General features: G+C 35.8%; 1 protein-coding gene across 1 annotated transcript in view; it reads left to right on the top strand.

Moving 5' to 3' along the window:
• DNAJC1 (DnaJ heat shock protein family (Hsp40) member C1) overlaps positions 1 to 24,623 on the top strand; it is a 241,089-nt gene that overhangs the window by 91,385 nt on the left and 125,081 nt on the right. The window contains exons 2-5 of the mRNA XM_066280951.1: positions 15,247 to 15,348; positions 15,835 to 15,881; positions 22,802 to 22,967; positions 23,799 to 23,896. Of these exons, the coding sequence (XP_066137048.1) occupies positions 15,247 to 15,348; positions 15,835 to 15,881; positions 22,802 to 22,967; positions 23,799 to 23,896 (413 nt within the window). The remainder of the gene's footprint in view (positions 1 to 15,246; positions 15,349 to 15,834; positions 15,882 to 22,801; positions 22,968 to 23,798; positions 23,897 to 24,623) is intronic.

Consider the following 24,623-nt stretch of genomic DNA (forward strand, 5'->3'; position numbering starts at 1 on the left):
CCCGGGCGCTGGGCATGGCTCTGTGGCCTCTGCCTCAGGCGCTAGAGTGGCTCTGGTCACAACATGGCGACGCCCAGGATGGGCAGAGCATCGCCCCCTGGGGGGCAGAGCACCGCCCCTGGTGGGCGTGCCGGGTGGATCCCGGTCGGGCGCATGCGGGAGTCTGTCTGACTGTCTCTCCCTGTTTCCAGCTTCAGAAAAATGAAAAAACAAACAAACAAACAAACAAAAAAAAAATTTAGTGTGGCCTGACCTGTGGTGGTACAGTGGATAAAAGCGTCGACCTGGAAATGCTGAGGTCGCCGGTTCGAAACCCTGGGCTTGCCTGGTCAAGGCACATATGGGAGTTGATGCTTCCAGCTCCTCCCCCCCTTCTCTCTATCTCTCCTCTCTCTCTCCCTCTGTCTCTCCCTTTCCTCTCTAAAATGAATAAATAAATAAATAAAATTTAAAAAAAATTTAGTGTGGAGTAAACTACTTTATTCTACTTATTTATCTTTATCATGGAAAATCATGATTTATTTTTAAAACACTGTCCTTGTTCAATTTTTTTTTGAATTTTATATGTACCTGGTATAAGATTCCACCATCCTGAATGTATGATGAATACAAGTTTCCTGTCTTTTCCTCCTGGTCCAATGACCAGAGGCCACTTATTTTAAATGTCTCTTTATTATTTAGATTTTCTACTGGTAAATGCACTGGGATCCAGACACATGGCTTTTTGTTTGTTTGTTTGGCTTTGGGGGGCAGGGGAGAGTGAACTCTGTTGACTGATAAATTTAAGTGAAAAGGCTCAAATAAAAGGGACAGTCATTAAAAATATTTTACCTTGAGCTTTTAATTAAATGATGTGAAAATGACCCAGGGATCCAGATAGAAAGATTATATGGAATTACTAACGTTGAAGCAGTTGATCTTGGTCAGTAACACTATATAAGTTAAGATACCCAGATGTCAACCAGAGTTTGTAGTTCAACTGTGTGCCTAAATATAAGGTCTACCGGAAAGTTCTGTCCGTTTTTGGAATAAAACAAAATACAAATTTTTCTTACCGTCAATAAACTTTATTAAATATATAATATAATTGCCATTATTATTAATGATTTCTTGCCAGCGTGAGGGCAATTTGTATATCCCATTTTTGAAAAGTCTTTTATCTTTTTTTTTTTTAATTTTATTTTTTTATTTTTTTGGTATTTTTCTGAAGCTGGAAACGGGGAGAGACAGACAGACTCCCGCATGTGCCTGATCGGGATCCACCCAGCACGCCCACCAGGGGCGACGCTCTGCCCACCACGGGGCGATGCTCTGCCCCTCCCGGGTGTCGCTCTGTCGGGACCAGAGCCACTCCAGCGCCTGGGGCAGAGGCCAAGGAGCCATCCCCAGCGCCCGGGCCATCTTGCTCCAATGGAGCCTTGGCTGTGGGAGGAGAAGAGAGAGACAGAGAGGAAGGAGAGGGGAAGGGGTGGAGAAGCAAATGGGCGCTTCTCCTGTGTGTCCTGGCCGGGAATCGAACCGGGACTTCTGCACGCCAGGCCGACGCTCTACCACTGAGCCAACTGGCCAGGGCCGAAAAGTCTTTTATCTTTTGATGCGAAAAATTGAACGAGTGCTTGTTTGATATCTTCTTCATTTTTGAATTTTTTGCCCTTCAAAAAATTTTGTAAGGACAAAAACAAGTGATAATCAGAGGGTGCTAAGTCCGGGGAATATGGTGGGTGCGACAGAATTTCCCAGCCTAGTTCTGCAATTTTTGACGAGTCCCCAAAGCAGCATATGGCCTGGTATTATCATGATGCAGTACGATGTTCTTCCTATTGAACATTGCCGGAATCTTTTTTTTTTTTTTTCTTTCATTTTTCTGAAGCTGGAAACAGGGAGAGACAGCCAGACAGACTCCCGCATGCGCCTGACCGGGATCCACCCGGCACGCCCACCATAGGGCGAGGCTCTGCCCACCAGGGGGCGATGCTCTGCCCATCCTGGGCGTCGCCATGTTGCGACCAGAGCCACTCTAGCACCTGAGGCAGAGGCCACAGAGCCATCCCCAGCGCCCGGGCCATCTTTGCTCCAATGGAGCCTTGGCTGCGGGAGGGGAAGAGAGAGACAGAGAGGAAAGTGCGGCAGAGGGGTGGAGAAGCAAATGGGCGCTTCTCCTGTGTGCCCTGGCCGGGAATCGAACCCAGGTCCTCCTCACGCTAGGCTTACGCTCTACCGCTGAGCAAACCGGCCAGGGCTTGCCGGAATCTTTTATTGGACTGCTGTCTTTAAATTATCCAGTTGCTGACAATACTTCTCCGAATTGAGCTTTTCGTTCGGTTTTAAAAGCTCATAATGTATTGGTCCTCGAATGTCCCACCATATATACACAACATTTTCTTTTTTTTTTTTTTTTTTATAATTTTTTGTTGTTTTTTGTTTTTTTTTTAATTTTTTATTTATTCATTTTAGACAGGAGAGGGGGAGAGAGAGAGAGAGAGAGAGAGAGAAGGGGGGAGGAGCTGGAAGCATCAACTCCCATATGTGCCTTGACCAGGCAAGCCCAGGGTTTCGAACCGGCGACCTCAACATATCCAGGTCGACACTTTACCCACTGCGCCACCACAGGTCAGGCACACAACATTTTCTTATTCAGAGTCAAATTTGGTTTAGAGGTGGAAGGGCTAGGTATTCCGGGTTCACAATATGCCTTTATCCTTATCATGTTTTCGTAGGTAATCCACTTTTTTTTTTTTTTTTTTCCTTTCTGAAGCTGGAAACGGGGAGAGACAGTCAGACAGACTCCCGCATGCGCCTGACCGGGATCCACCCAGCACGCCCACCAGGGGCGAAGCTCTGCCCACCAGGAGGCGATGCTCTGCCCCTCTGGGGCGTCGCTCTGCCGTGACCAGAGCCACTCTAGCGCCTGGGGCAGAGGCCAAGGAGCCATCCCCAGCGCCCGTGCCATCTTTGCTCCAATGGAGCCTTGGCTGCGGGAGGGGAAGAGAGAGACAGAGAGGAAGGAGGGGGGGGGTGGAGAAGGAAATGGGCACTTCTCCTATGTGCCCTGGCCGGGAATCGAACCCGGGTCCCCCGCACGCCAGGCCGACGCTCTACCGCTGAGCCAACCGGCCAGGGCCGGTAATCCACTTTTCATCCCCAGTTATCATCCGGTTCAAGAAGGGCTCGATTTTGTTCCAAGCAAGCAGAGATGTGCATATGACGACTCGATCATACAAATTCTTCTGACTTAATTCATGTGGCACCCATCTTGAATATTTCCACACCAATCCTATCTTTCGAATATGGTCCGAAATGGTTTGCTGAGCTGAATTAAGCCTTTCTGTCTCCGATATTGTCAGAAAAGGATCTTGCTCCAACTGGTCTTAACAACATTGTCGTCAATCAAAGATGGTCGCTCAGAACGTGGCTTATCAGAAAGGTCAAAATCACCTGTTTCGAATTTTTTCGAACCATCTTCTGCATGTCCTGTCAGAAACTATACCTTCACCAAACACTTTCAATAAATAAATTTCTACATGCTTCTGTAGCATTTCTTCCTTGTTGAAATTCATAAAAATTATAGTGGCGTAAATGAACTTTATCTGTAGCCATGGGTACACTATCGTTTCACACATAAGACTAACGTAAATCAACTTTGTTTTAGTTAATTGGCTACGTTAGTATGTATACATTAAGTGATAAAAATAGAGAGGCACACATGCGCCAAATAAACATGTGCTTATGTGTCGAAACTTGTGATAGAAACGGACAGAACTTTCCGGTAGACCTGATATAGAGTTTGAATAGCTATCATCTTGCTCCATTACTGAATCTGATAGCCAATAATATATTCTTCTCTTGGATTTACTATCCTTGAGTTTTTTCAAGGCAACAGGAAATTTTATTAAGAGTTTTGTTACAGTAATATAATGTTATAGTAATTAAATATATAGAAAAATATAGAAGATATAAAGAAATGTTTGTATATTATATAATATTAAGAACCATGAAGGCAAGTGAATAAGGCTACACCCTCTTGGTGGGAGCTAATCTAGTGTGTAGAGATGTGATAGGCAAGACCATACCCTCTGCTCAGGGCCCAGTCAGTGTGTGTGTGAAATTATATATGGATAAAAAGAGCTCTGTGAGGAGCTCCCTAAAAGTAGCTTGATGTGACATCTCTGTAGATTAACATAAAAAGAGCTCCCTGTGAGGAACTCCCAAAAAGTGGCTTGATGTGATAATCCCATAGATTAACACCTGTTAGAAAGCGTATGCCAGAAAAAGGTACTAAAGCTGAGAGGCCCCCAGCTGCAGTTAGTTGTCCAGACTCCAACATGAATGTGGACTGTCTCCATGCAGCTCTGAGCTCTGACCAAGGACAGCTGAGAGAAGCACGCTGATGGGGCCCCATTAAGCTGTACCCAGGCACACCATAGGATTTGTCGGTCTGCTTTGCCCCCCCCCCCCCCCCCCCCCCGTCAAGGCACGTATGAAAAATCAATCAATGAACAACTAAGGTACCACAACGAAGAATTGATGTTTCTCATCTCTCTCCCTTCCTGTCTGTCTGTCCCTCTCTCTGACTCTCCCTGTCTCTGCCACACACATACACACATACATACACACACACATACACACACACACACAAGGATTTGTTAGTAATAAACTGCCTGTGTGATTCTTGCAACTAACTTGTGTGTGGGTTATGTCTTTCCTCTGATGGCAGTTGGTCTCGGTACCAATAAGTAGAATCCTCATAGCTGCCTCAAGAGTAGTCTTGAAGAGGCCACCAGCCCTGCTGTTAAGCAGGAGTGTCCCACTGTCTGGGGAAGTTGAATTGGGGATGCTTGATCGACGTAGAACTTGGGCTCTACTGGGAAAGTTTATTTTGATCAGATTCTGGATGATGTCTTCAGATTTTTGCTTTGATTAATTATTCGTGTATTTTCTAGCACCTGGCAAACCTGAAAAAAGGTGGTCATGCATTTGCTGAAATACTATAAATAGAAAGAGTTTTAGATTGATAATCCATTGATATAAATAAGGGGTCAACAGACTGCAGTCCATGGGCCAAAACCAACTACTGCCTATTTTTGAAAATAAAATTTTATGGGGAAACTGTCATACCCATTTGATTATGTATTGTCTGTGGCTGCTCACTACACTGGCAGAGTTGTATAGTCACAACAGAGACTCTGGCTTGCAAAGCCTAAAGTATTTACTGCCTGACCTTTACAGGAAATATTTGCCAACCAATGATATAAAGTAAAAGAAGAAATTTCTCTCGGGTTACTTAAGGCAAAGTTTTTAGTGCTCTGACCTTGCAGAACTTTTATAAAGATAGAGATTGCGTTTATTTTGTTTGCCACTAGATTCTCAATGTTTGTATGTAGTCAATAAATATTGTCTACATGTAGCATGTAGTTGATAAATATTGTGAAATCGATAAATTAAAAAAACCTCTAAATCTATTTTACTCTCCTCAGTTCTCTAGCTCTCATGAGCTAATGCACAAATCCAAATAAACAAATCAGATTTGCCAAGTGTTAAAATAAAGAAGAAATTGTGATGGTTTCATTTATTCAGCTCTAACTGTGGTAGGCAGTTATACAGACATAAGCAGAGCAAGGCCAATGGACCAGGTAAAGAAGGTCACCGAGGCAGAAAGTCCCAGGTGCCCAGCAATGGGCAAATTGGGGAAACAAGTACCTCGCCCCCAGGGTGACCTTTTCTCTCTTAGCTGGTCATGTGGTTTAAACCCCCTTTTGACCCCTGACCAGATAGGTTGGTTGGTTGGATTATCATCCCAAAGCACAGAGGTTGCTGGTTCAATTCCCAGCAGGCACATACAAGAAGAGATTTATGTTCCTGTCTCTGTCTGTCTCTCCTTTTTTCCCTTCTGTCTCTGCCCCCTCCCCCTCTCCCTCTCTTCCTTCTCCCTCTCTCTCCCCCCTCTCTCCGCCCCTTTCTCTTTCCCCTCCCTCTCTCCCCTCCCTCTCTTCCCCCCCTTTCCCCCTCCCTCTCTCCCCCTTACTCTCTTCCCCCTCCTCTCTCTCTTAAGTCAATCAATTAAAAAAAAAAAAACCCAAATCCTGACTTTTAATATATTTGGTCATGCAGTTCAGACCCTCCCCTGGCATATCACTAGTCGTAATATGCCCTCCCTTAGAGGAGAATCAAGGGGGCAGGAGAATAACCTTATAGAATCCCCATACAAGTCTATGTACTACTGCTCCCTCAAGCATTAAGCCCTAGAAATAATATTTGGGCCTCAATTGTGTTTAAGCTCCAGGCCCAGAAAAGCAAGCCAAATTAGACAGATGGAAGCCATGGCTAACCTCAGGGCCAGCTGCATTGACTAATGACCCCCTGCCCTGGTGCTGACCCATCAGTGGAGACCACAACTCTAAAAAGACTTACCAGGAAAGCTGATGAATGTTCTGTTGAAATCCTCCTCTGGGACCTCACTTAAGATCACCATCCTTAAAAGCCCTTGGATGGAAGACCCAACTTGCTGGTTCTCGCCTTTCTCCTCCTCTTCTTCCTCACCCTCTCCTCCTCCCCACTCCTTCTCTCCAGGAGCATTTTCTTTGCATTTCTCTTTCTCCAATAATCTAAGGCAGTGGTCCCCAACCCCCGGGCCACCGGTCCACAGAGATAGAATAAATAACTTACATTATTTCCGTTTTATTTATATTTAAGTCTGAACGATGTTTTATTTTTTTAAAATGACCAGATTCTCTCTGTTACATCCATCTAAGACTCACTCTTGACGCTTGTCTCGGTCACATGATACATTTATCCGTCCCACCCTAAAGGCCGGTCGGTGAAAATATTTTCTGACATTAAACCAGTCCGTGGCCCAAAAATGGTTGGGGACCACTTGTCTAAGGGACCCCATGAGATTTGCAACTAGGGGAGCAGTGGGCAGTGGCAGCTCTTCCCAAGCTAATCCTCTGAACTCCAACGCCCCGTCTTTGATTTCTTACTACACAGCCAATAAATTCTTTACTTGGGCCCTGCCCAGTTGGCTCAGTGGTAGAGTGTCGGCTTGGCGTGCAGAAGTCCCGGGTTCAATTCCCGGCCAGGGCACACAGGAGAAGCGCCCATCTGCTTCTCCACCCCTCCCCCTCTCCTTCCTCTCTGTCTCTCTCTTCCCCTCCCGCAGTGAGGCTCCACTGGAGCAAAGATGGCCCGGGCGCTGGGGATGGCTCCTTGGCCTCTGCCCCAGGCGCTAGAGTGGCTCTGGTCTCGGCAGAGCGACGTCCCGGAGGGGCAGAGCATCGCCCCCTGGTGGGCAGAGCGTCGCCCCCTGGTGGGCGTGCCGGGTGGATCCCGGTCGGGCGCATGCGGGAGTCTGTCTGACTGTCTCTCTCCGTTTCCAGCTTCAGAAAAATACAAAAATAAAATAAATTCTTTACTTGCTGCACTTTGTCTCTTGATTGGATATTTTCTCTCAAAAGACAATTAAGATCTTGTCATTGTGTCTGGTAAAATAACAATATGCCTGATTCTATGATAAGCATATTATTCATATATATATATAAACATATATATATAATTTAATACCACAGCAATCATTTAGGTGCCATAGCATTATCATCTCCATTTTACAGGATTTAGAGTAGGTAATCTGTCCAAAATACATTTTAAGCATCTCTGGATTGAACTGCATCAGATCAGGGTTTATTATGTTATAGTATATATCAGTGCTCACTTCGTTTTATGTATGAATAGAATTTATTTTATGGTTATACCTATATCACATTTTGTTTACCCGTTTAGTAGTAGGTAGACATTTGGGCTATTTGCTTTCACTTTTTGGATGTTGTGAATAATATTGCTTTGAACATTTCATTCTCTTCAATAAATACTTCAGAGTGTAATTACTAGGTCCTATGGTAATTCTATTTTTATTTTTAAGGAACTACCAAACTTTTGCGTAGTGACTGCAAAGTTTTAAGTTATGATAAAGTATAATTTGTCTATGTTTTCTTTTGTGGCCTATCATTTTAATGTCACAACTAAGACTCCATTGCGAAATCCCAAGTTCTGTTTTCTTCTACAAGTCATATAGCTTTAGCTCTTACATTTAGGACTTTGATTCTGTTTGAGTTAATTTTTGTGTATAGTATGAGCTAAGGGTCCAACTTCATTCTTTTTATTCTTTTTATTCATTCTTCATTTTTTTATATGGATATCCATTTGTCTTAACATCATTTGTTGAAAAAACTATAATTCCCCTATTGAATGATCTTGGCACTCTTGTTGAAAATCAGGTGACTACAGACAAATAGGTTTATTTTTGGACTTTGAATTTTTCTGTTGAGTTACATATATATTTATGCATATTCCATGTCCACACTGTTTGATAACTAGCTTCATTGTAGGTTTTGAAATCAGAATGTGTGATTTCTCCAGCTTTGTTTGTTTTCAAGATGTTGTACCTATTCTGGGTCTCTGATATTTCACTATGAATGTTAGGATAAGAATGTAAAGGTCTGCAAAATGTTAGGTAGGATTTAGATAGGGATTGCATTGAATCTGTAGAGAACTTGGATAGTACTGCCATCTTAATATTAAGCCTTCCAATCTAAAAACATGGAAGTCTCAACATTTGTTTACCTCTTCTTTCCTTTCAGCAACGTTTTTTACTTCATAATGTACAAATGTTACACTTCTTTTGTTAAACTTATTCTTAAGTATTTTATTCTTTTTGATACTATTGCAGAGGATTTGTTTTCTGAATTTTATTTTTACATGTTTTTAATTGCTAGTATATAGAAATACAACGGATCTTTATATGTTGATCTTGTATCCTACAACTTGTTAAATACATTTACAGTCATGCACCACATAATGATGTTTTGGTCAGTGTCACATCACATATACAACAGTAGTTCCCATAAAGTTATAATGAAGCTGAAATATTACTGTTACCTAGGGATGACATAGCCGTTGTAATGTCATATTGCAATGCATTACTCACATGTTTGTGGTGATGCTGATGTAAACCTATTGGGCTGCCAGTTGAATAAAAAGTACAGCACATAGAATTATGTACAGTACATAATACTTGATAATGATTATAAATGTGTTACTGGTTTATGTGTTTACTATACTATACTTCTTATTGTTATTTTGGAGTATATGCTTTCTATTTACTAAAATAATTTGCTTTAAAATAGTTTACCATGTTATGCCAGCAGCAGCTTTCTTGTCTCTTGACTGTATCATTTTCTCTTGTGCTTGATTTAATCTCATGTTGTTTTGTACAGTAACATGCTGTACAGGCTTATAGCCTAGGAGTAGCAATAGGTTATAACATAAAGCCTAGGTTTGTAGTAGGCTATATACTCTAGGTTTCTGTAAGTACATTCTAAGATGTTTGCACAAGGACAAAATTGCCTAACAACAAAGTTCTCAGAAGGAATCACTGTTGTTAAGTGGCACGTGACTGTATTAATTTTAATACTTGTTCTGTGATGCTTTAGAATTTTTTATGTATAGGATTGTGTCATCTGTGAATAGAATTAGTATTAATTCTTCCATTCCAATTGGATGCCTTTTATTTCTTTTTCTTGACTAATTGCTTTGGCTAGAACTTTTAGTACAAAGATGTCATGAACAGATATTTTTCTTATTATTTACCTTAGCAGAAATCTTTTAGACTTTCACTATTAAGTATGAGGTTAGCTACAGGTTTTTCATAGATGCCCTTTATCAACTTGAGAAAGTTTCCTTCTAGTCTTAGTTTATTTAGTGTTTTGTTATCAATCTGTGTTGATTTTATCATGTAGTTTTTTTTTTCTGCATTAACTGAGATGATTGTGTGTATCTTTTTATTTTATTAATATTGCTTATTATATTCATTGATTTTTCATATACTGCAATACCTTTGCATTCTTGAAATAAATATGTCACTTGGTCACAGTGTATATGCTGCTATCTTTGGTATACTAGAAGTTTGTTGAGGAATTTTACATCTACATTCATAAGAGATGTTGATCTATAGTTTTCTCTTTATGTGGTATTTGTCTAGCTCTGGTATCAAGGCCCTATAGAATGAGTTAAGAAGCATTTCTTTCTCCTCTTTTTTTGGAAATTTGAAGAGGACTGGTGATTTCCTTTAATTTTCATAGAATTCACTCATAAATCATCCAGGTTTGAGGTTTGGGATTTTTCTTTGTTAGACATTGGGGGTTTTTTTCCCTGTAGGTATTTCTTTTTAACTGATTGATCACTTATTTACAGTTCTTTTCAGTTTTTCTATTTCTTCATGAGTCAGTTTGTTATTGTTATTTTGGAGTATATGCTTTCCAGAAATTTATCTATTTTATCTGGGTTTTCTAATTGTTTGGCATATAGTTGTTCATACTATTCTCATAATGTTTTTATTTCTGTAAGAGTGGTAACATGTCCCCAACTTTCTCTCCAGATTTCAGTAATTTGAATCCTTTCTCTCACTCTAGTATGGGTTTGTTAATTTAGTTGACTTTTTCAGAGAATCAACTTTTAATTTTGTCATTTCTCTGTTGTTTTTCTGTTTTCTATTTATTTTATACTACTCTGATCTTTATTATTTCCTTTCTTCTACTTGCTTTGGGTTTCGTTTGTTATTATTTCTCTAGTTCATTACGGCAGAAGATTAGGTTGAGATTATTTTTTGTATGTGTCATCATTTATAGCTGTAAAATTCCTTCTGAGCATTGCTTTTTTACTGCATCCTAAGTTTTACTATGTTGTGTTTTATTTTCTTTCATATCAAAGTACTTCGCTATTTCCATAGTGATTTCTTTTATGACTTTTTACAAAATTGAATGTAATGATTTAATTTAGTTTTTTCTTAATCCTTAGTCATTTTAAGTAAAGGAAAAACAGGTATAGGAATTAATTTTTAATGTTAATGAATATCTTTCAACAATTTGGTTATAATGTTTCTAGGTGTGGATCTCTTTGAGTTTATTTGATTTAGGATTTGTTGAGATTCTGGATGTATATATTCCTGTCTTTCATCAAAGTTTGGAAGTTTTTAGCCATTTTTAATTCAGATATATATTTTTTCTGCTCTTTTCTCTCTTCTACCTCTTGGACACTCCTTATGTACATATTGGCATTCTGGATAGTGGCCCACCAAGGCTCTTTTAATTTTTTTCTATTTTTCTGCTCCTCACTCTGGTTAATCTGAATTGACCTATCTTCAATTTTATGGGTTCTTTCTTCAGCCTGCTTAGTTATAGAGCCTCCTATAGAAAAAATTTTTAAATCTCAGTTGTATTGAATATTTTCCAAGTTTAGAATTTCGCTTTGGTTCCTTTTTAAATTTTTTTTCTCTTTGTTGATATTCTTAATTTGATGAAACATTATTGTCATACTTTAGTTCTTTGTACTTGCTCTTGAGCCTATTAAAATAATTGATTTAAAATATTTGTCTAGTAAATTCAATCCCTGGGCTTCCTCAGGGGCAATTTCTACTCATTTCTTTTCCCCCATGTGTGAGTCATACTTTCTCGTTTCTTTGCATGCTTCATAATTTTTATTATAGTAAGTACTGAACATTTTGAATATGTAAACCCCACCTCACCGGGGTTTTGTTGTTGTTGTTTCTTTGGTTGGTAGTATTTGTTTGTTTAGTGACTTTTCTAAACTAAATTTTTCAAATGTATATTCTTTGCCACATGTGGCCACTGATGTCTTCATTTCATTAATTTAGTGACCAGCTAATGATTCTGCAAAGATTTCTCTCAAGATTTGGAACAACAATGAAAAACCCCATAGTCTTTGCTATATGTTGGGGCATTCCTTCAACACTTAACTAGGCAGTCATTTTCTACTTGAGCACAGACTAAAGTTCAGTCAGTAGTTAGAATTTCACACCTAAATACTCTTCTGGGTATGAACTCCACCTTGGGTTTGCACATGGTTTCCAAGGAATATGTGTGAGGTTTTCAAAACTCATTTCCAAAGCACCTTACTCCCCAATTGTGTTTTCCAGGCTTGTTGATGTATGTATTTTATAACCCCAACTGCTATCCCTTGCCCCATTTGGCACCAACTAACAAATTTACCTTTAAATGTTTTTGACAGATGTTCTGTTTGTTTGCCTCTTTGCCCTGAAAGAGTTGTGTGTTTGATAAAATAAGGATAGCCCTTTATACAACTTGTTGGGAAGCCAATGACAGGCAAACAAACACAAGTTTTTGAGAACAAAGTCTGCTTTGATTCCTCCAGCACTTGGAACCCACTGCAGAAATTCAGATCAGTGTCTTCAAGACCTTGATAATCGGCTACCTTTTTCTTGATTATGTGCTTGTCTAATTGCTGTAAACCTGATTAGTTTGCAGAGTTCAGATAAGGTTAGTTTGGACAGTTTTGCCAGATTATTTGTTTCTGTGCAGGGATAGTCCCTTGGAGTTCCTTACTCTTTCTATTTTTACTGATGTCCCATTGCATTGTTACAACTTTGACAAAAAGTACTTTCACAGGGTTTTTTGTTTTTGTTTTTTTTAAAGAATGACCATATGTCTTTTCTTTACAGAGGTTATCCAAGTATTAAGATAATTCATGTCCAGCTTGCCAAAGAATCTTATCCAATTTAGAAGGAAAAGAATTCTGGCAGTTAAATAGTAGATATTCAATGCTAGTGTTAAACATGGCCAATACACCCATAACCCTTTCAAAATTACTATATTTCTCTGCAAGCCAGAGATTAAAGATCTAATCCACTGAGTTTAGGAGATGTATGTTCTAACATTCAGGTCTCTAGGAGAAATATGATGTAATGTGTTAGAAAACCTAACACATATCACGATCTTTACCTTTAAAAAATGCAGTTGACCACATTCACATTGTAGTTATGTGGATGTTTTCCATATAGTTTATCAGATCAGTAAGAATTAGCAGTTGTTCTCAGTGCCTTTTCAAAGTTGTTGCCCCCTGTGAAGCAGTGTATCCCAAGTCTACTAATTGAATCTAAAGAGGCAACATAGAGAAATCTGAATATGATGTAACATTATTGGGGTTTTGAATTCTATTTTCATCTATTTATCAGCAGTATGAAACTTAAGCAAATTACTTAACTTCTCTCTGCCTCTGGTGATTTACCTATATCACCAGTAAAATGGGCCTCATAACAATTATACTTATGTCATAGCTTTTTTAAAAGGATAAAATAAATTAATATTCACTAAGCAATTAACTAAAATTAATTGTATACATAAGCTAGTTTGAGGTGCAGCTTGTTTAGAGCATGTCTTTGTAGGGAAATCTATGAGGTTTTCAGTTCTATCAACTTAGGGTAGTACTTATTGGTGAAATAACCCTAGTAGACAGATTATTAAGAGGAAAATAAGCAGGCAATATTTGTGTGTAGTTAAGAGGTTCATTCCTTAGGAGAAAACTGAATCTACAGCTGGGTGCAAAACAAAAGATTATTACACATTAGGGAAACAGCCTCCCAATGTGTAGTGATCTAGTCAACCAGGAGGATGGAGGACCAAGATAGTGGGAGATAAAGCTAAAAAGATTGGAAAAGACGGATGGTAGTTATTGAAGGGTTTGAAATAGGAGAGCCATCTGGTCACATTTACGGTTAAGGTGCATACTATGACAAAACAAAATGGAGGATTGGGGTCAGCACAGCAAGACTGAAGGAAGAGAAATACCTTAGGTGACTTATTTTTATTTTTAAGTAAGTCATAGATTCTCCATAATGAGCATATACTAATTTGTAACACAAGAAAATACATAAGCTCTTATTTTGTAAGAGATCTACTTTTGGAATTCTTCTACCATATAGTCACAATTTAATAAAATCTAAAATGAATGTCCCAAATTATTATTCATTTCACATGACCTCTTGGCTCAACAAAATTTCCATCACAGATTTTCAGTAAATAATCATCATCCTTTTCTACTACATGTTAACTATTATTTAGGTATAGAGAATACATCAATTCCATTTAGCAAATTAGAATGAAAATATAACTATACTACCCACAAATGTTACTCTGCTAATTTTATAGTTCCTCAGCCCTCCACAAGTCACAAAAATATTCACACCTAAGTTGAAGCTGATTGATAGCCTGTAGCAATAAGCCCCAGAGCACTGTTAATGAAAATAGTGGTTTATAAAGGAAAGCTTGACAGACTAATTATAGTCTTACTTTGCTTCTTTTCAACTCTATTTCTTTAATAGTTATTTAGTCTCAGGTATGCAGATTTTTGTTTTCTGTTTAATTTTTTTAGTCATTTTAACTTTTTAGGAGTTAATTGGACAAATATTCAGCACAAAAATTAGATAAAATTTAATAAGCAACTTTACTGTCATTTGTCCCACTACAGACATGTTTGTTATTAGAAGAACTTTTGAACTTGGTGGAGATAAAGTTTTAATCCCAATTTAACAGTGTGTTCTTTGTTATTGTATTTTATTATTATTTATTAATATATTTTATAATTGCCATGTAAAATGATGTTCTGAGTTTACCTGTGCACACAGGATTACATAAAATGTAATTTTAATATCCACTTAATCCAAAGTACTCATATTGAACTATCATGATCTTTTAAATAAATTTAAACTATATTAGTAGCACATAAATAGTAGGCAAATTTATTTTTGCAAACCAGACTGTGGAAACTGGACACCATTAAAAACATCCTCTAAAGTACTAAAAATAAAAAAGTATTAAGTACAATATATGTAACAGCTTTTAACTGTAATTATTTTGGATAAATGCAGTTTTAACTGGTTTCTTTTAGTATGCTTATTGAGGCATACTCTTGACATGTGAAATTGAGATTCCGTAAGTTGTTGTTCAATATAAATAACTATGAAGACACCACATATGGTAGGCCTGGGATTCAGAAACTGGCTTTAAGATTCTCATATAAAGACCTTTGAAGACATGCAGATGTATTAATTTTTAATTTGCCTCTTTTTGATCGCTTAATTACTGAAAAAATTATTGGTGAATTATAGGAAGGCAAGTGTTTGAAAAGTTTTGCCAAATACTGTCTTCTTTAAATGATTGTATGGTAACGAAAGTTAAGAAGAGAGCCAAATTAGATTGAATAATTGTTCAGTCATGTGGGGCAAACCAGTTGCATAGCTTGGTTGTTAGACTGATTGCTCAAATTACATTGCCTGGGGTCCTGCACTTGGTTGGCTGTCTTCTCAGATCTTAACAAGGTTCTGGGAATTTCTTTTTCTGACAAAGTTTGCTTTGTGTTTTTCACCTCCCCCACCATTTCCAGGATGCTTCATCTACAGACATTAGAAAAGCATATCGTAAGCTTTCATTAATTTTGCATCCAGACAAGAATAAAGATGAAAATGCAGAAACTCAGTTTAGACAAGTAAGTGAAATATACTGTTATGTTTGTGACAGATTTATAAAGGCTTACTTATGGTAGAAATAGTAACTTACATGTAGACTAATACCATTTGAAAATGAGTATGTAATTTATAAATATATGTATGTTTAGTCAGTTTTATATTAAATATGTTTTTACCAACATTTTTAATATTAGAATCTAAATTCTTGGAGGGTAATAATTGTCATAATTTTCTTGTCTAAATTACAGCTTTTGCTTTTAACAAGCAAATTTTAAAATAATTATTACTTTTGCATCTTTCACAAAAATTTACTTTGCTATCAAGCATTGTTAACCTTTTTAAGTGCTACTAAAAACATAAAACATTACTTACAATTAAGGTTTTATCTGTTCATTTCATTTATGAGCACATGGGGTTTTCTGCATGTGTATTATAGTGTATTCACCTTCCTAAGTGATTTTTTTATAGGTGAGAGTTTTTATTTTAAAATAATGCTTCTGTTTTAGTTGGTGGCCATTTATGAAGTTTTAAAGGATGATGAGCGAAGGCAGAGGTAAGTGTTTATTTCTGCTTTTGAATTAAGATAGTTTAATGTCTCCGTTTATACAGGGAAAAATTGTCTCATTAAACAGTTTATTATTAAGTTAGTATTTTATTTTTGTTTCTTTCAAGATGTGCAATGTTTTTAAAATGTATTTTTAGAGCAGAGTTAATTTATATTGAAAATATTCACTAGGCTGATTCAATACTTAAAGAGTTCAGGATCATGAGTCAGAATATTAGCAAGTCATGGCTTCATTAGGTAAGATTTTGAACAAGTGTGTAGGCCTTGGGAAATAGAAATACCACTTGACTTCAACAAATGTCCATTCATTCTGATCTATCAGTAATAGCTTCTATCTGTGTTTATTGGTCCTTTTTTTCTTTCCTGTTCCTTAAATGTTTTGGAATTAGGCTGTTAGTGATATTCAAGCTGTTACTGTCTCTTGATGTTTCCTCTCATGAAATAATAAACCCAGTTTATCTGAGAGAACAGACTTGTATGAGTGTATAGAAGACAGGAGTGAAAGAAAAATTTTTGCTTCTATTTTTTTTTTTTTTTGCTTGCTTTCCTTCCTTTCCTCTGCTCCAGTGATTCTGTATTTAAGGTTAGTTAGTGGAGGCAGCCCCTCACTGGGAGACTTCTCCATGCCCCCTTCAGAAGAGTAGTAATATATTTATTTATACAGCAGTTTACAGTGCTGGTGACTTTAGAGGCCCCTATCTCTAATTCAGAATGTGTGGAATGTAGACAGTGTTGCAGTGGGCTTCAAGGCTTTTTACAGTCAGACCCACAATAATAAATACATTTTGCATGCCTTAGGACACACGCACACTCACACACACACACACACACACACACACACGAAACAAAAATTGCACAAAACACTTTCTTTTTCTGTGTGTGTGAAAGACTGATATTTTTCTAGGTTAGACTAGTCATTTAAAAAAACCAATGCTGCCTGACCAGGCGGTGGCGCAGTGGATAGAGCATCGGACTGGGTTGGCGAGGACCCAGGTTCAAGACCCCGAGGTCGCCAGCTTGAGCACGGGCTCATCTGGTTTGAGCAAAAGCCCACCAGCTTGAACACAAGGTCGCTGGCTCCAGCAAGGGGTTACTCGGTCTGCTGAAGGCCCGCAGTCAAGGCACATATGAGAAAGCAATCAATGAACAACTAAGGTGTTGCAACGCGCAATGAAAAACTAATGATTGATGCTTCTCATCTCTGTCCGTTCCTTTCTGTCTGTCCCTGTCTATCCCTCTCTCTGACTCACTCTCTGTCTCTGTAAAAAATAAATAAAATTTAAAAATTAAAAAAAATACAACAAAAGAATGCTGGTTGTGATCCACTGAATTGATTAAGAACTACTAATGGGCTACAATCCACAGTTTGAAAATGTACCTTTGAAGAAAAAAATAGGTATTTGAGATTTTAGGCTAACGCCAGCTAATATGGATGCTAATGTATCTTAAAGACAGCCCCCCCAAATTAAGCCATGTGACATTTTGAATCATTCTTCAAATATATTATCTGCAATTATACCATATCCTAAAATGTTAGCTACTACTCTTGGTTTTCATCCTAACTCTAATTTGAATACCTTGGTTTGTCAGATTGCAAAGCAAGGACTCAGGATACTCTCTTGAAGTGTTCTCTGCTTCATAACAAGGGCTGGCGTTAGTCCAGCATTCCTCTAGTTTGAGATAATCCATAGTGTTGAAAGAGTCCTAGAAGTATGTTGAAAGAAGTGTTGGTCATTCCATGCATATTTTCTAGTTGATTTCTCTCACTGAGCCAAATTTTGTTTCACAGATCAAGACTGTATCTGTAAAGATAGCTTTATTTAGTCTCCCTACATCTTTGGCATCAGATTTTGTCTTTTTGGTTGCTGTTTTCTTAAAAATTAGTAAACTTTTTAACAATTTCTTTCAATTACTGAAATCATTTATCTCTTTTCAGAACAAATCACTTCTTATAAATTAATGTAGGCTCATCTAACATTATCTTTTTAGAATTAGTACCCTTTACATTCACAATGTTAGAAAAAATAGTTCTGACAGTTACACAAACAGCTGTAGTATTTATACCCCTTAGGGACAAGTAAGTCTTTGATAACTGCTTTTCCCTGAGGCAAAAGTCTTAACTAATCAAGCTAAGAATCACTCTTCTAAAACTTGCGCCCAAGGCCAGGTGACCTATGAGTATTTAAACATATAGAAGAAATCACCTTTACAGACAATTACCTAATGTTTATAATTCCTTTAGAGAGAAGAAAAAGCATAGTCAGTTTTATCTTCTAAAGAAGATTGTCTTACACTGGTATTTAAAAATGCTTTTTGGTATCATAATTATTATAAATAGTTATTAAATAAATGTTTTTAAATGTGTAACCTTCCAGGAATTTGCAGTTTGGAAAATTGTCTTAGACATGTTTTCCTACTAATTTTTCTTACAAATAATTTTGTTTTCACTGAAATCAGGTGCATCTTTTAAAATTTTGATAGAAAAAGGGATAGCAATGAAATAAACAATTTTTACTTTTTAAAGGAAAAGACAATTTTTATTTTTAAAACAGCTTTATTTAGATAAAACTTACATATCATAAAAGTCACCTGTTTTAAATGTACAACTCAGTGATTTATAATGAATTTACAGAATTGGGCAAACTACCACAGTCTAGTTTTAGAACATGATCACCTCAAAACACTTCCTCTGGCTCATTTGCAAGCAGTCCCTCCTCTGACCACAGCCCTAGGCAATTGCTGATCTTTTTGTATCCTCTAAGTTTATCTTTTCTGGACTATTTATATTAATGAAATCATGTGATATGTAGTGTTTTGCTTCTGGCTTCTTTCTGTTATAATGTTTTTGAGGTACATCCATATTGCAGTAGTAGTTCTTTCTTTTTTACTGCTGAATAGTGTTCCAGCTATGACTTTTTATCTGTTACCAGCTGATAGATACTTAGTTTGTTTCCACTTCTTGGCTGTGATGAACAATGGTATCATGAATATTCACATACAAATCTTTGTGTGAACAGATGTTTTTCTTTTCTCTTGGGTAGATTCCTAAGAGTACAATTGTGAAGAAACTTTTAAGCCTTTTTTCTTCCCAAAGGCATAGATGATAATGTGAAAAATAACATGTTTTGCTGGTGGTTAGTGTAAAAAAGCCTAACTTAGCAGCCGATTTTAAACTCCTTAAGTAACTTGTTTATTTGGGGAAATAGCAGCTCAGCTATGTTCTGACATAAATATATATACAAGTGCCCTGAGTATTAGCTGAAATAGAGAAAGTGCTGGTTAGACACCAGTCATTCATTACATATATATACTAAAATGTGCTGTGGTAATATTAGCATATTTACTTTTGTTTGAAGTCTATTATAAACTTTTAACCAATTTCCTTTTACTAACCCAGTTATGCAACTCCAATTTTTTAATCTATTTTATCATACTACATTTATAAAAGTTGTATGTATTTTTTTAGTTTATTAAATAAAATCCTGTTTTATTTACACATCCAATGATGAAAACTATAGTTATCTCAGTGTTAATTTGCTGAACTTTCACAAATCTATTACCTAGTTATTGTAAATTTGATTCCAGGTCTGTTTGAATAAAAACAGACATTTACCTAAGTATAAGAAATCTTAGAACTTTCCTCAATTAGGAAATATAAAACTTATTGTAGACAATATTTAAAGTGCTGTGTACTGCAAGTTTTGGTGTACATATACATATAGATTTTATAAAGGAGAGTAAGACAAATTAAATTAGACTTGTTTTCTATTTATGATCGTCATACAATTTTAACTGTAAGGTCAAAATATCACCTAAGTAGATATTATTTACTGTGTTAAACTAAAAGTTCAAAATATGTATGGTAAATATTTCACACTCCAGGCAAATGCTAGGATTATTTACATATTTATTCATAATATGCACATTTTCTATTTTAGTTTCTTAGTTACTGTTTTATATTTCAAAATAAGCTTTTTAAAATTTACATTAATTTTTTTCTATTGGTAATTTAAACATTTTTATATTTACTTGCTTTCCAGTGGTTATATTAGGCTACATATATAGCATGAATTGCAGATTGTAGAATGGAACTCACTAATGAGCATGTAACCATTGTTTTATGTCCATCATGTACATTTTAAGAAAATCAGACAAAGTAAACACATATATTAGGCTATATGTTGAATATGTGAAATTGATCAATTAATGTTTTAAAACCCAGGATAATGAATGCCTTTATTTTAGCTCCATATGATTTTTTGCATTGCTGATATTTTCATCACAGAGAGTTACTTTTGTGTGTTCTTAGAACACATTGATAATATGTACATTCTCACCTGGTTTTACCAAAATGTTAAGAGCAGTTTGTATGCACTCAGTTACAGAATATTTTAATAGTGTATGTGTAAAATATAGAAAAGCATATTATAGTGATATTTTAAGTGTTATGTATTGTCAACACAACATTTTTTCTTAAATAATTTATAAATATAGTGTCTGTATATTTTTAAAAATATCTTTTTTTCAGTGTTTCAGAAAAGCAGTGATATCTTTTAACAGCATGTATTCTAAAAAGTGAACTATAATAGAAGCTATCTTCCCTTAAAATGGCCAGTTGTATGAGCCATAATGTTCATTGATAGTAAAATCAATAGAGCATTGATTCTAAGCTTAATCTTTGGAGACTGTTTAGAATGACAGCCATAGCCTAGTAAATATCTAGTTCTTTTTAATGTGTTCAATGCATGAAATTTTGCTATCTAGAATTGAGCTGTACAGTGAACACAATTTATATGTGGGGTAGAAAATAATAACTGTTAAGAGAGACAATGTTTCAACAGTGATGGTGATAAACTGATATGAGATTCATAACTATGGGTCCCGCTGTGTTTTCTTTCAATACAGATCAAATTTAATACTTGGTAATGTTCTTAGGAAATGGTCACTGCTTTCTTAGGTGTTCTTTATTAATAACCACATTTTTTACGTGAAGTTATTTCAGGGGAGAGGTTAGCTGAAAATAATGATTTTTATAGTCACCATTTGTTCCCCTCAACAAATCTGAAGTGGAATGTAGATTTAGAATAAATTCAAGACTTAACATTCATTGGATTTTATTCATTTGTAATCTTGCATTATACCACTTGAAACATTTTTGCCAATCCATTTCTAATTTAAAATGAGTCCATTGTTACAGAGATAGAGTTAAGTGTAAATTTTTGAGGAAAGGAATGATAACTTTTGATGAAATCATATTATGTTTTGATATTCATGTTGAAGAATTGCTGTAATATTGAAACAGGAGAATATTTAAACATCGAAAATTTTCCAGTCCAGCCACTACACAACCATACTTTAATTTGTAGACTCTTGTACACTACAGAGTTTGCCTTTTAAGAGTTTAGTACTAATGTCCTTTGCTCTGAACATTGATTATTCTGATATTCCATTATTATTAATAATTTAAGTTGATCTAAAAGTCAGGTTTTCTAGATTTGCTAATAAAATATATTTTGAATTTATAAGCAGTGTTTTTGTTCTGAAAAAGAGAAGTTGCCTGTAATAAATCGTCTGCTTTTTTTCCCAGCATATCTCCAAGGTATCAATTTAATAACTATCAAAGTAGCTACTGCAGTTGTTGCATTTAAATTGATTTACATGTCAAGACTGGCAGTTTAGCAGCTGCGCTATTATTCTTAGATCGGTCAATTTACTTGAGAAAAACCTACTACTGAGTTCTACTGACCTGCCTGACAATATAGGCCCTATTTCTATTCCTGTAATTAGGCCTGCAACTAACTCAGAATATTTTTAATTAAAATATTTTGGTCAATGTGTTGCACCAAATTAGGCCTTTCGGTGAAGATTTAATTCTGGAAATAGTGTGATTAGAATATTTAATGAGTTGTGTTCAACTAACAGGTTGTATATTTTGAACAGTGTTTGTTTGTGACCATTTTGAGTTTTACAGTTATAAATATTACTCCTCATTTTTAAGCTTAAAAAATATTTGCCTCAATAACTATCTGAAAGGTAAATTTAAATTCAGTTGAAATTTTACTTTAAAGAAAGCTAATTTAATATGAATAACTAGGAAAGCTTTTTTTTTCTTCCAGCAAAACCCAAAATTGGAAATTCTCACTGAAATGTTTACAAATAAGTAGTTTTATTGAGAAAGCTGACGTATACGTAGGCTGTTTCCACATCTCTTTCTGAACATTGACTGACTTTTAGATCAACTTAAATTATTAATAATAATGGAATATCAGAATAATCAATGTTCAGAGCAAAAAAAATTTGGCGATTTTTTAATTCTCTAAAGGAATGTGAGCAATACAAAATTAAAAGATGCTCATTTTATAGGCTTTTATATCATTAAGAAGCTATGGTAAAATAATAGAGTTACTTCAACCTTGAACCATAGTTAAAAGGTGGAAATAGAAGGATTGACTAGAAAAGTTACCCTGAATTTGATTTAATTAATGTATAATTTATGGTAAAAAATAGAGCTCTTATCTTGATTTTTCTTTCATTGAGAGCCTTCCTTTTGTTGCTGACTTCTGTGATGGGGTCTTTACAGCCAACTGTGATAGAGGCAGACTGAGTGTCTCCTTTGGCTCAGATGTCATTCCAGAAGTCACATCATTGGGATGCTGTGAAAACACAAGAGCTAGTGTCCACAGTGTATGTATTACTATATAGCCTTTTGTAGGTTGTGTGTGACTGGACCTGCATATAGTGTTTTCAACTTTCAACTTACAGGACATTGTAATGCTGATAATTTAAAATAATGTTATTTATTTTGGAGAAATTCTTTTCTTTCTCCATTTTTAAAATATGGATACTAATAATGTTTTTTACTTTTACTTCAAAGTTTCCATGAAAACCTGTTATATTTGCTACTGTAGGTATGATGATATTCTGATCAATGGACTTCCAGATTGGCGACAGCCTGTATTCTACTACCGGCGGGTGAGAAAAATGAGCAATGCTGAGCTGGCATTCCTGCTGTTCATTATTCTCACAGTTGGTCATTATGCTGTGGTATGGTCAATCTACCTGGAAAAACAACTGGTAGGTATTGTAATAAATCAAATGATCTAGGCTTTTTAATTTTATATGGAATTTCAAACATTTAGTTTTCAGTGTTTCTACAAATACTTCTCATAATAGTTTTGTGCTCAGTAGTTAGTGTTTGATATATTTCTAAGTCAAAATGAACCCAGGACATAAGAAGGAAATTCTCTACTTTTTAAAAATTTGTCATTGAGTTTGTAAAATTTTGTGAAAACCCCAATATCTAATTGAAAATTAGAAGGTAGAACCTAGAGCCATGTTTTCTTAACTATCGCCTTCAAAATAGAAATATTTTTATGTCAAAATGATTTTAGAAATTTTTATGTCACAGGCTCTTACATAAACTGTTTACATTAAAAGGTTTTAAGAGTTGAAATGAGTATAATTTAATGATTTCAGAGATTAGTTGGTTTAAAAAATATTACATTTTTCTTATTCTAATAAATTCATATTTTATTCTGCTATAGTGGTTTATATGCAAAAGATAATCAAACATCAGTATTTATGAATAGCATCTACTTACTCATTCTTTTTTAAAAAGTTGAATGAATGAGAAAAAGTAACTTGAATGCTTTCTCATCTTAGGAAACTTTGATTGCTATGGAGATAGACATGACTGACAGTGCTAAACTTCATGTGTGTTTAAGGACTGGATACCATGGCAACAGTTATTGTTAAAGATTGATGATTTTGCTTAATCATGTTGGACCCTACATACATTTGCATAAATGTTCCTCTGTAATGTTTACTCTTTATATTAGACTCTTGACAACATTTGAAGAGTACATGTTAATGATAACCTGTAACCATAATTCTTTCCACATTAAGGATGAACTGCTTAGTAGAAAAAAGAGAGAAAAGAAAAAAAAGACAGGCGGCAAGAGTATGGATTTATCAAAACTTGGTGCTTCAGAAAAAAATGAAAGGTGGGAACATATAAAAATATTTTATAAGATGAAACTGTTTTATAATATTTCTTTAATGTACTTCAATTTCATCCGTATATCCATTTCAGATATGTTAACATTTATATCTGTACTAGGTTTATAAAAGACTAATATGCCATATTAGTTTGTGAGACAAATTCTGATCTTAAGCAAAAGTTCTACAAGTATTTTCCCCTTGTCAAGTGTTAATATATATTTAAGTAAGTAAACCTCCAGATTCCTGTAGTTTAAAATTTGTATACTGAACTTTAGAGACAAAATATTATTACATGAATCTATCATGTAGTGTTTAGCTCAGGAGGGACAATATATGCAGAGGCAATGATATGTAGAACACTTGAAAAGATACCACCATTTCTTCTATTAATTCATAGAAAGAAATAAAGGGTTTAAATAGTTCACACAGCAGGACAGAACTAGATCAATGTGAGATGGAGATCAGAGACTATTCTGCCTATCTTCTGTTCTGATGACATCAGTGAGTAATGCTTCAGTGAACTGCAAATGACATTAATTTTTATGTATTGGTTTGTTTATGCTACAGTCTTCATTTCTGCTTGTCAGCACTTGGGAACACTCTGATGATGTTTATTTAGCCTTTTATAACTGAAGTAATCATAAGGTTTGAGAATTCATTTTGCAGAACTGATGAAAAGTTAGTTTGGAAAGAGAGAGAACTTTTGTTATTTTGTCTTTATAACTTGAT

The sequence above is a fragment of the Saccopteryx bilineata genome, chromosome 5, assembly GCF_036850765.1.
Source record: "Saccopteryx bilineata isolate mSacBil1 chromosome 5, mSacBil1_pri_phased_curated, whole genome shotgun sequence".
In the NCBI taxonomy this organism is placed as follows: domain Eukaryota; kingdom Metazoa; phylum Chordata; class Mammalia; order Chiroptera; family Emballonuridae; genus Saccopteryx; species Saccopteryx bilineata.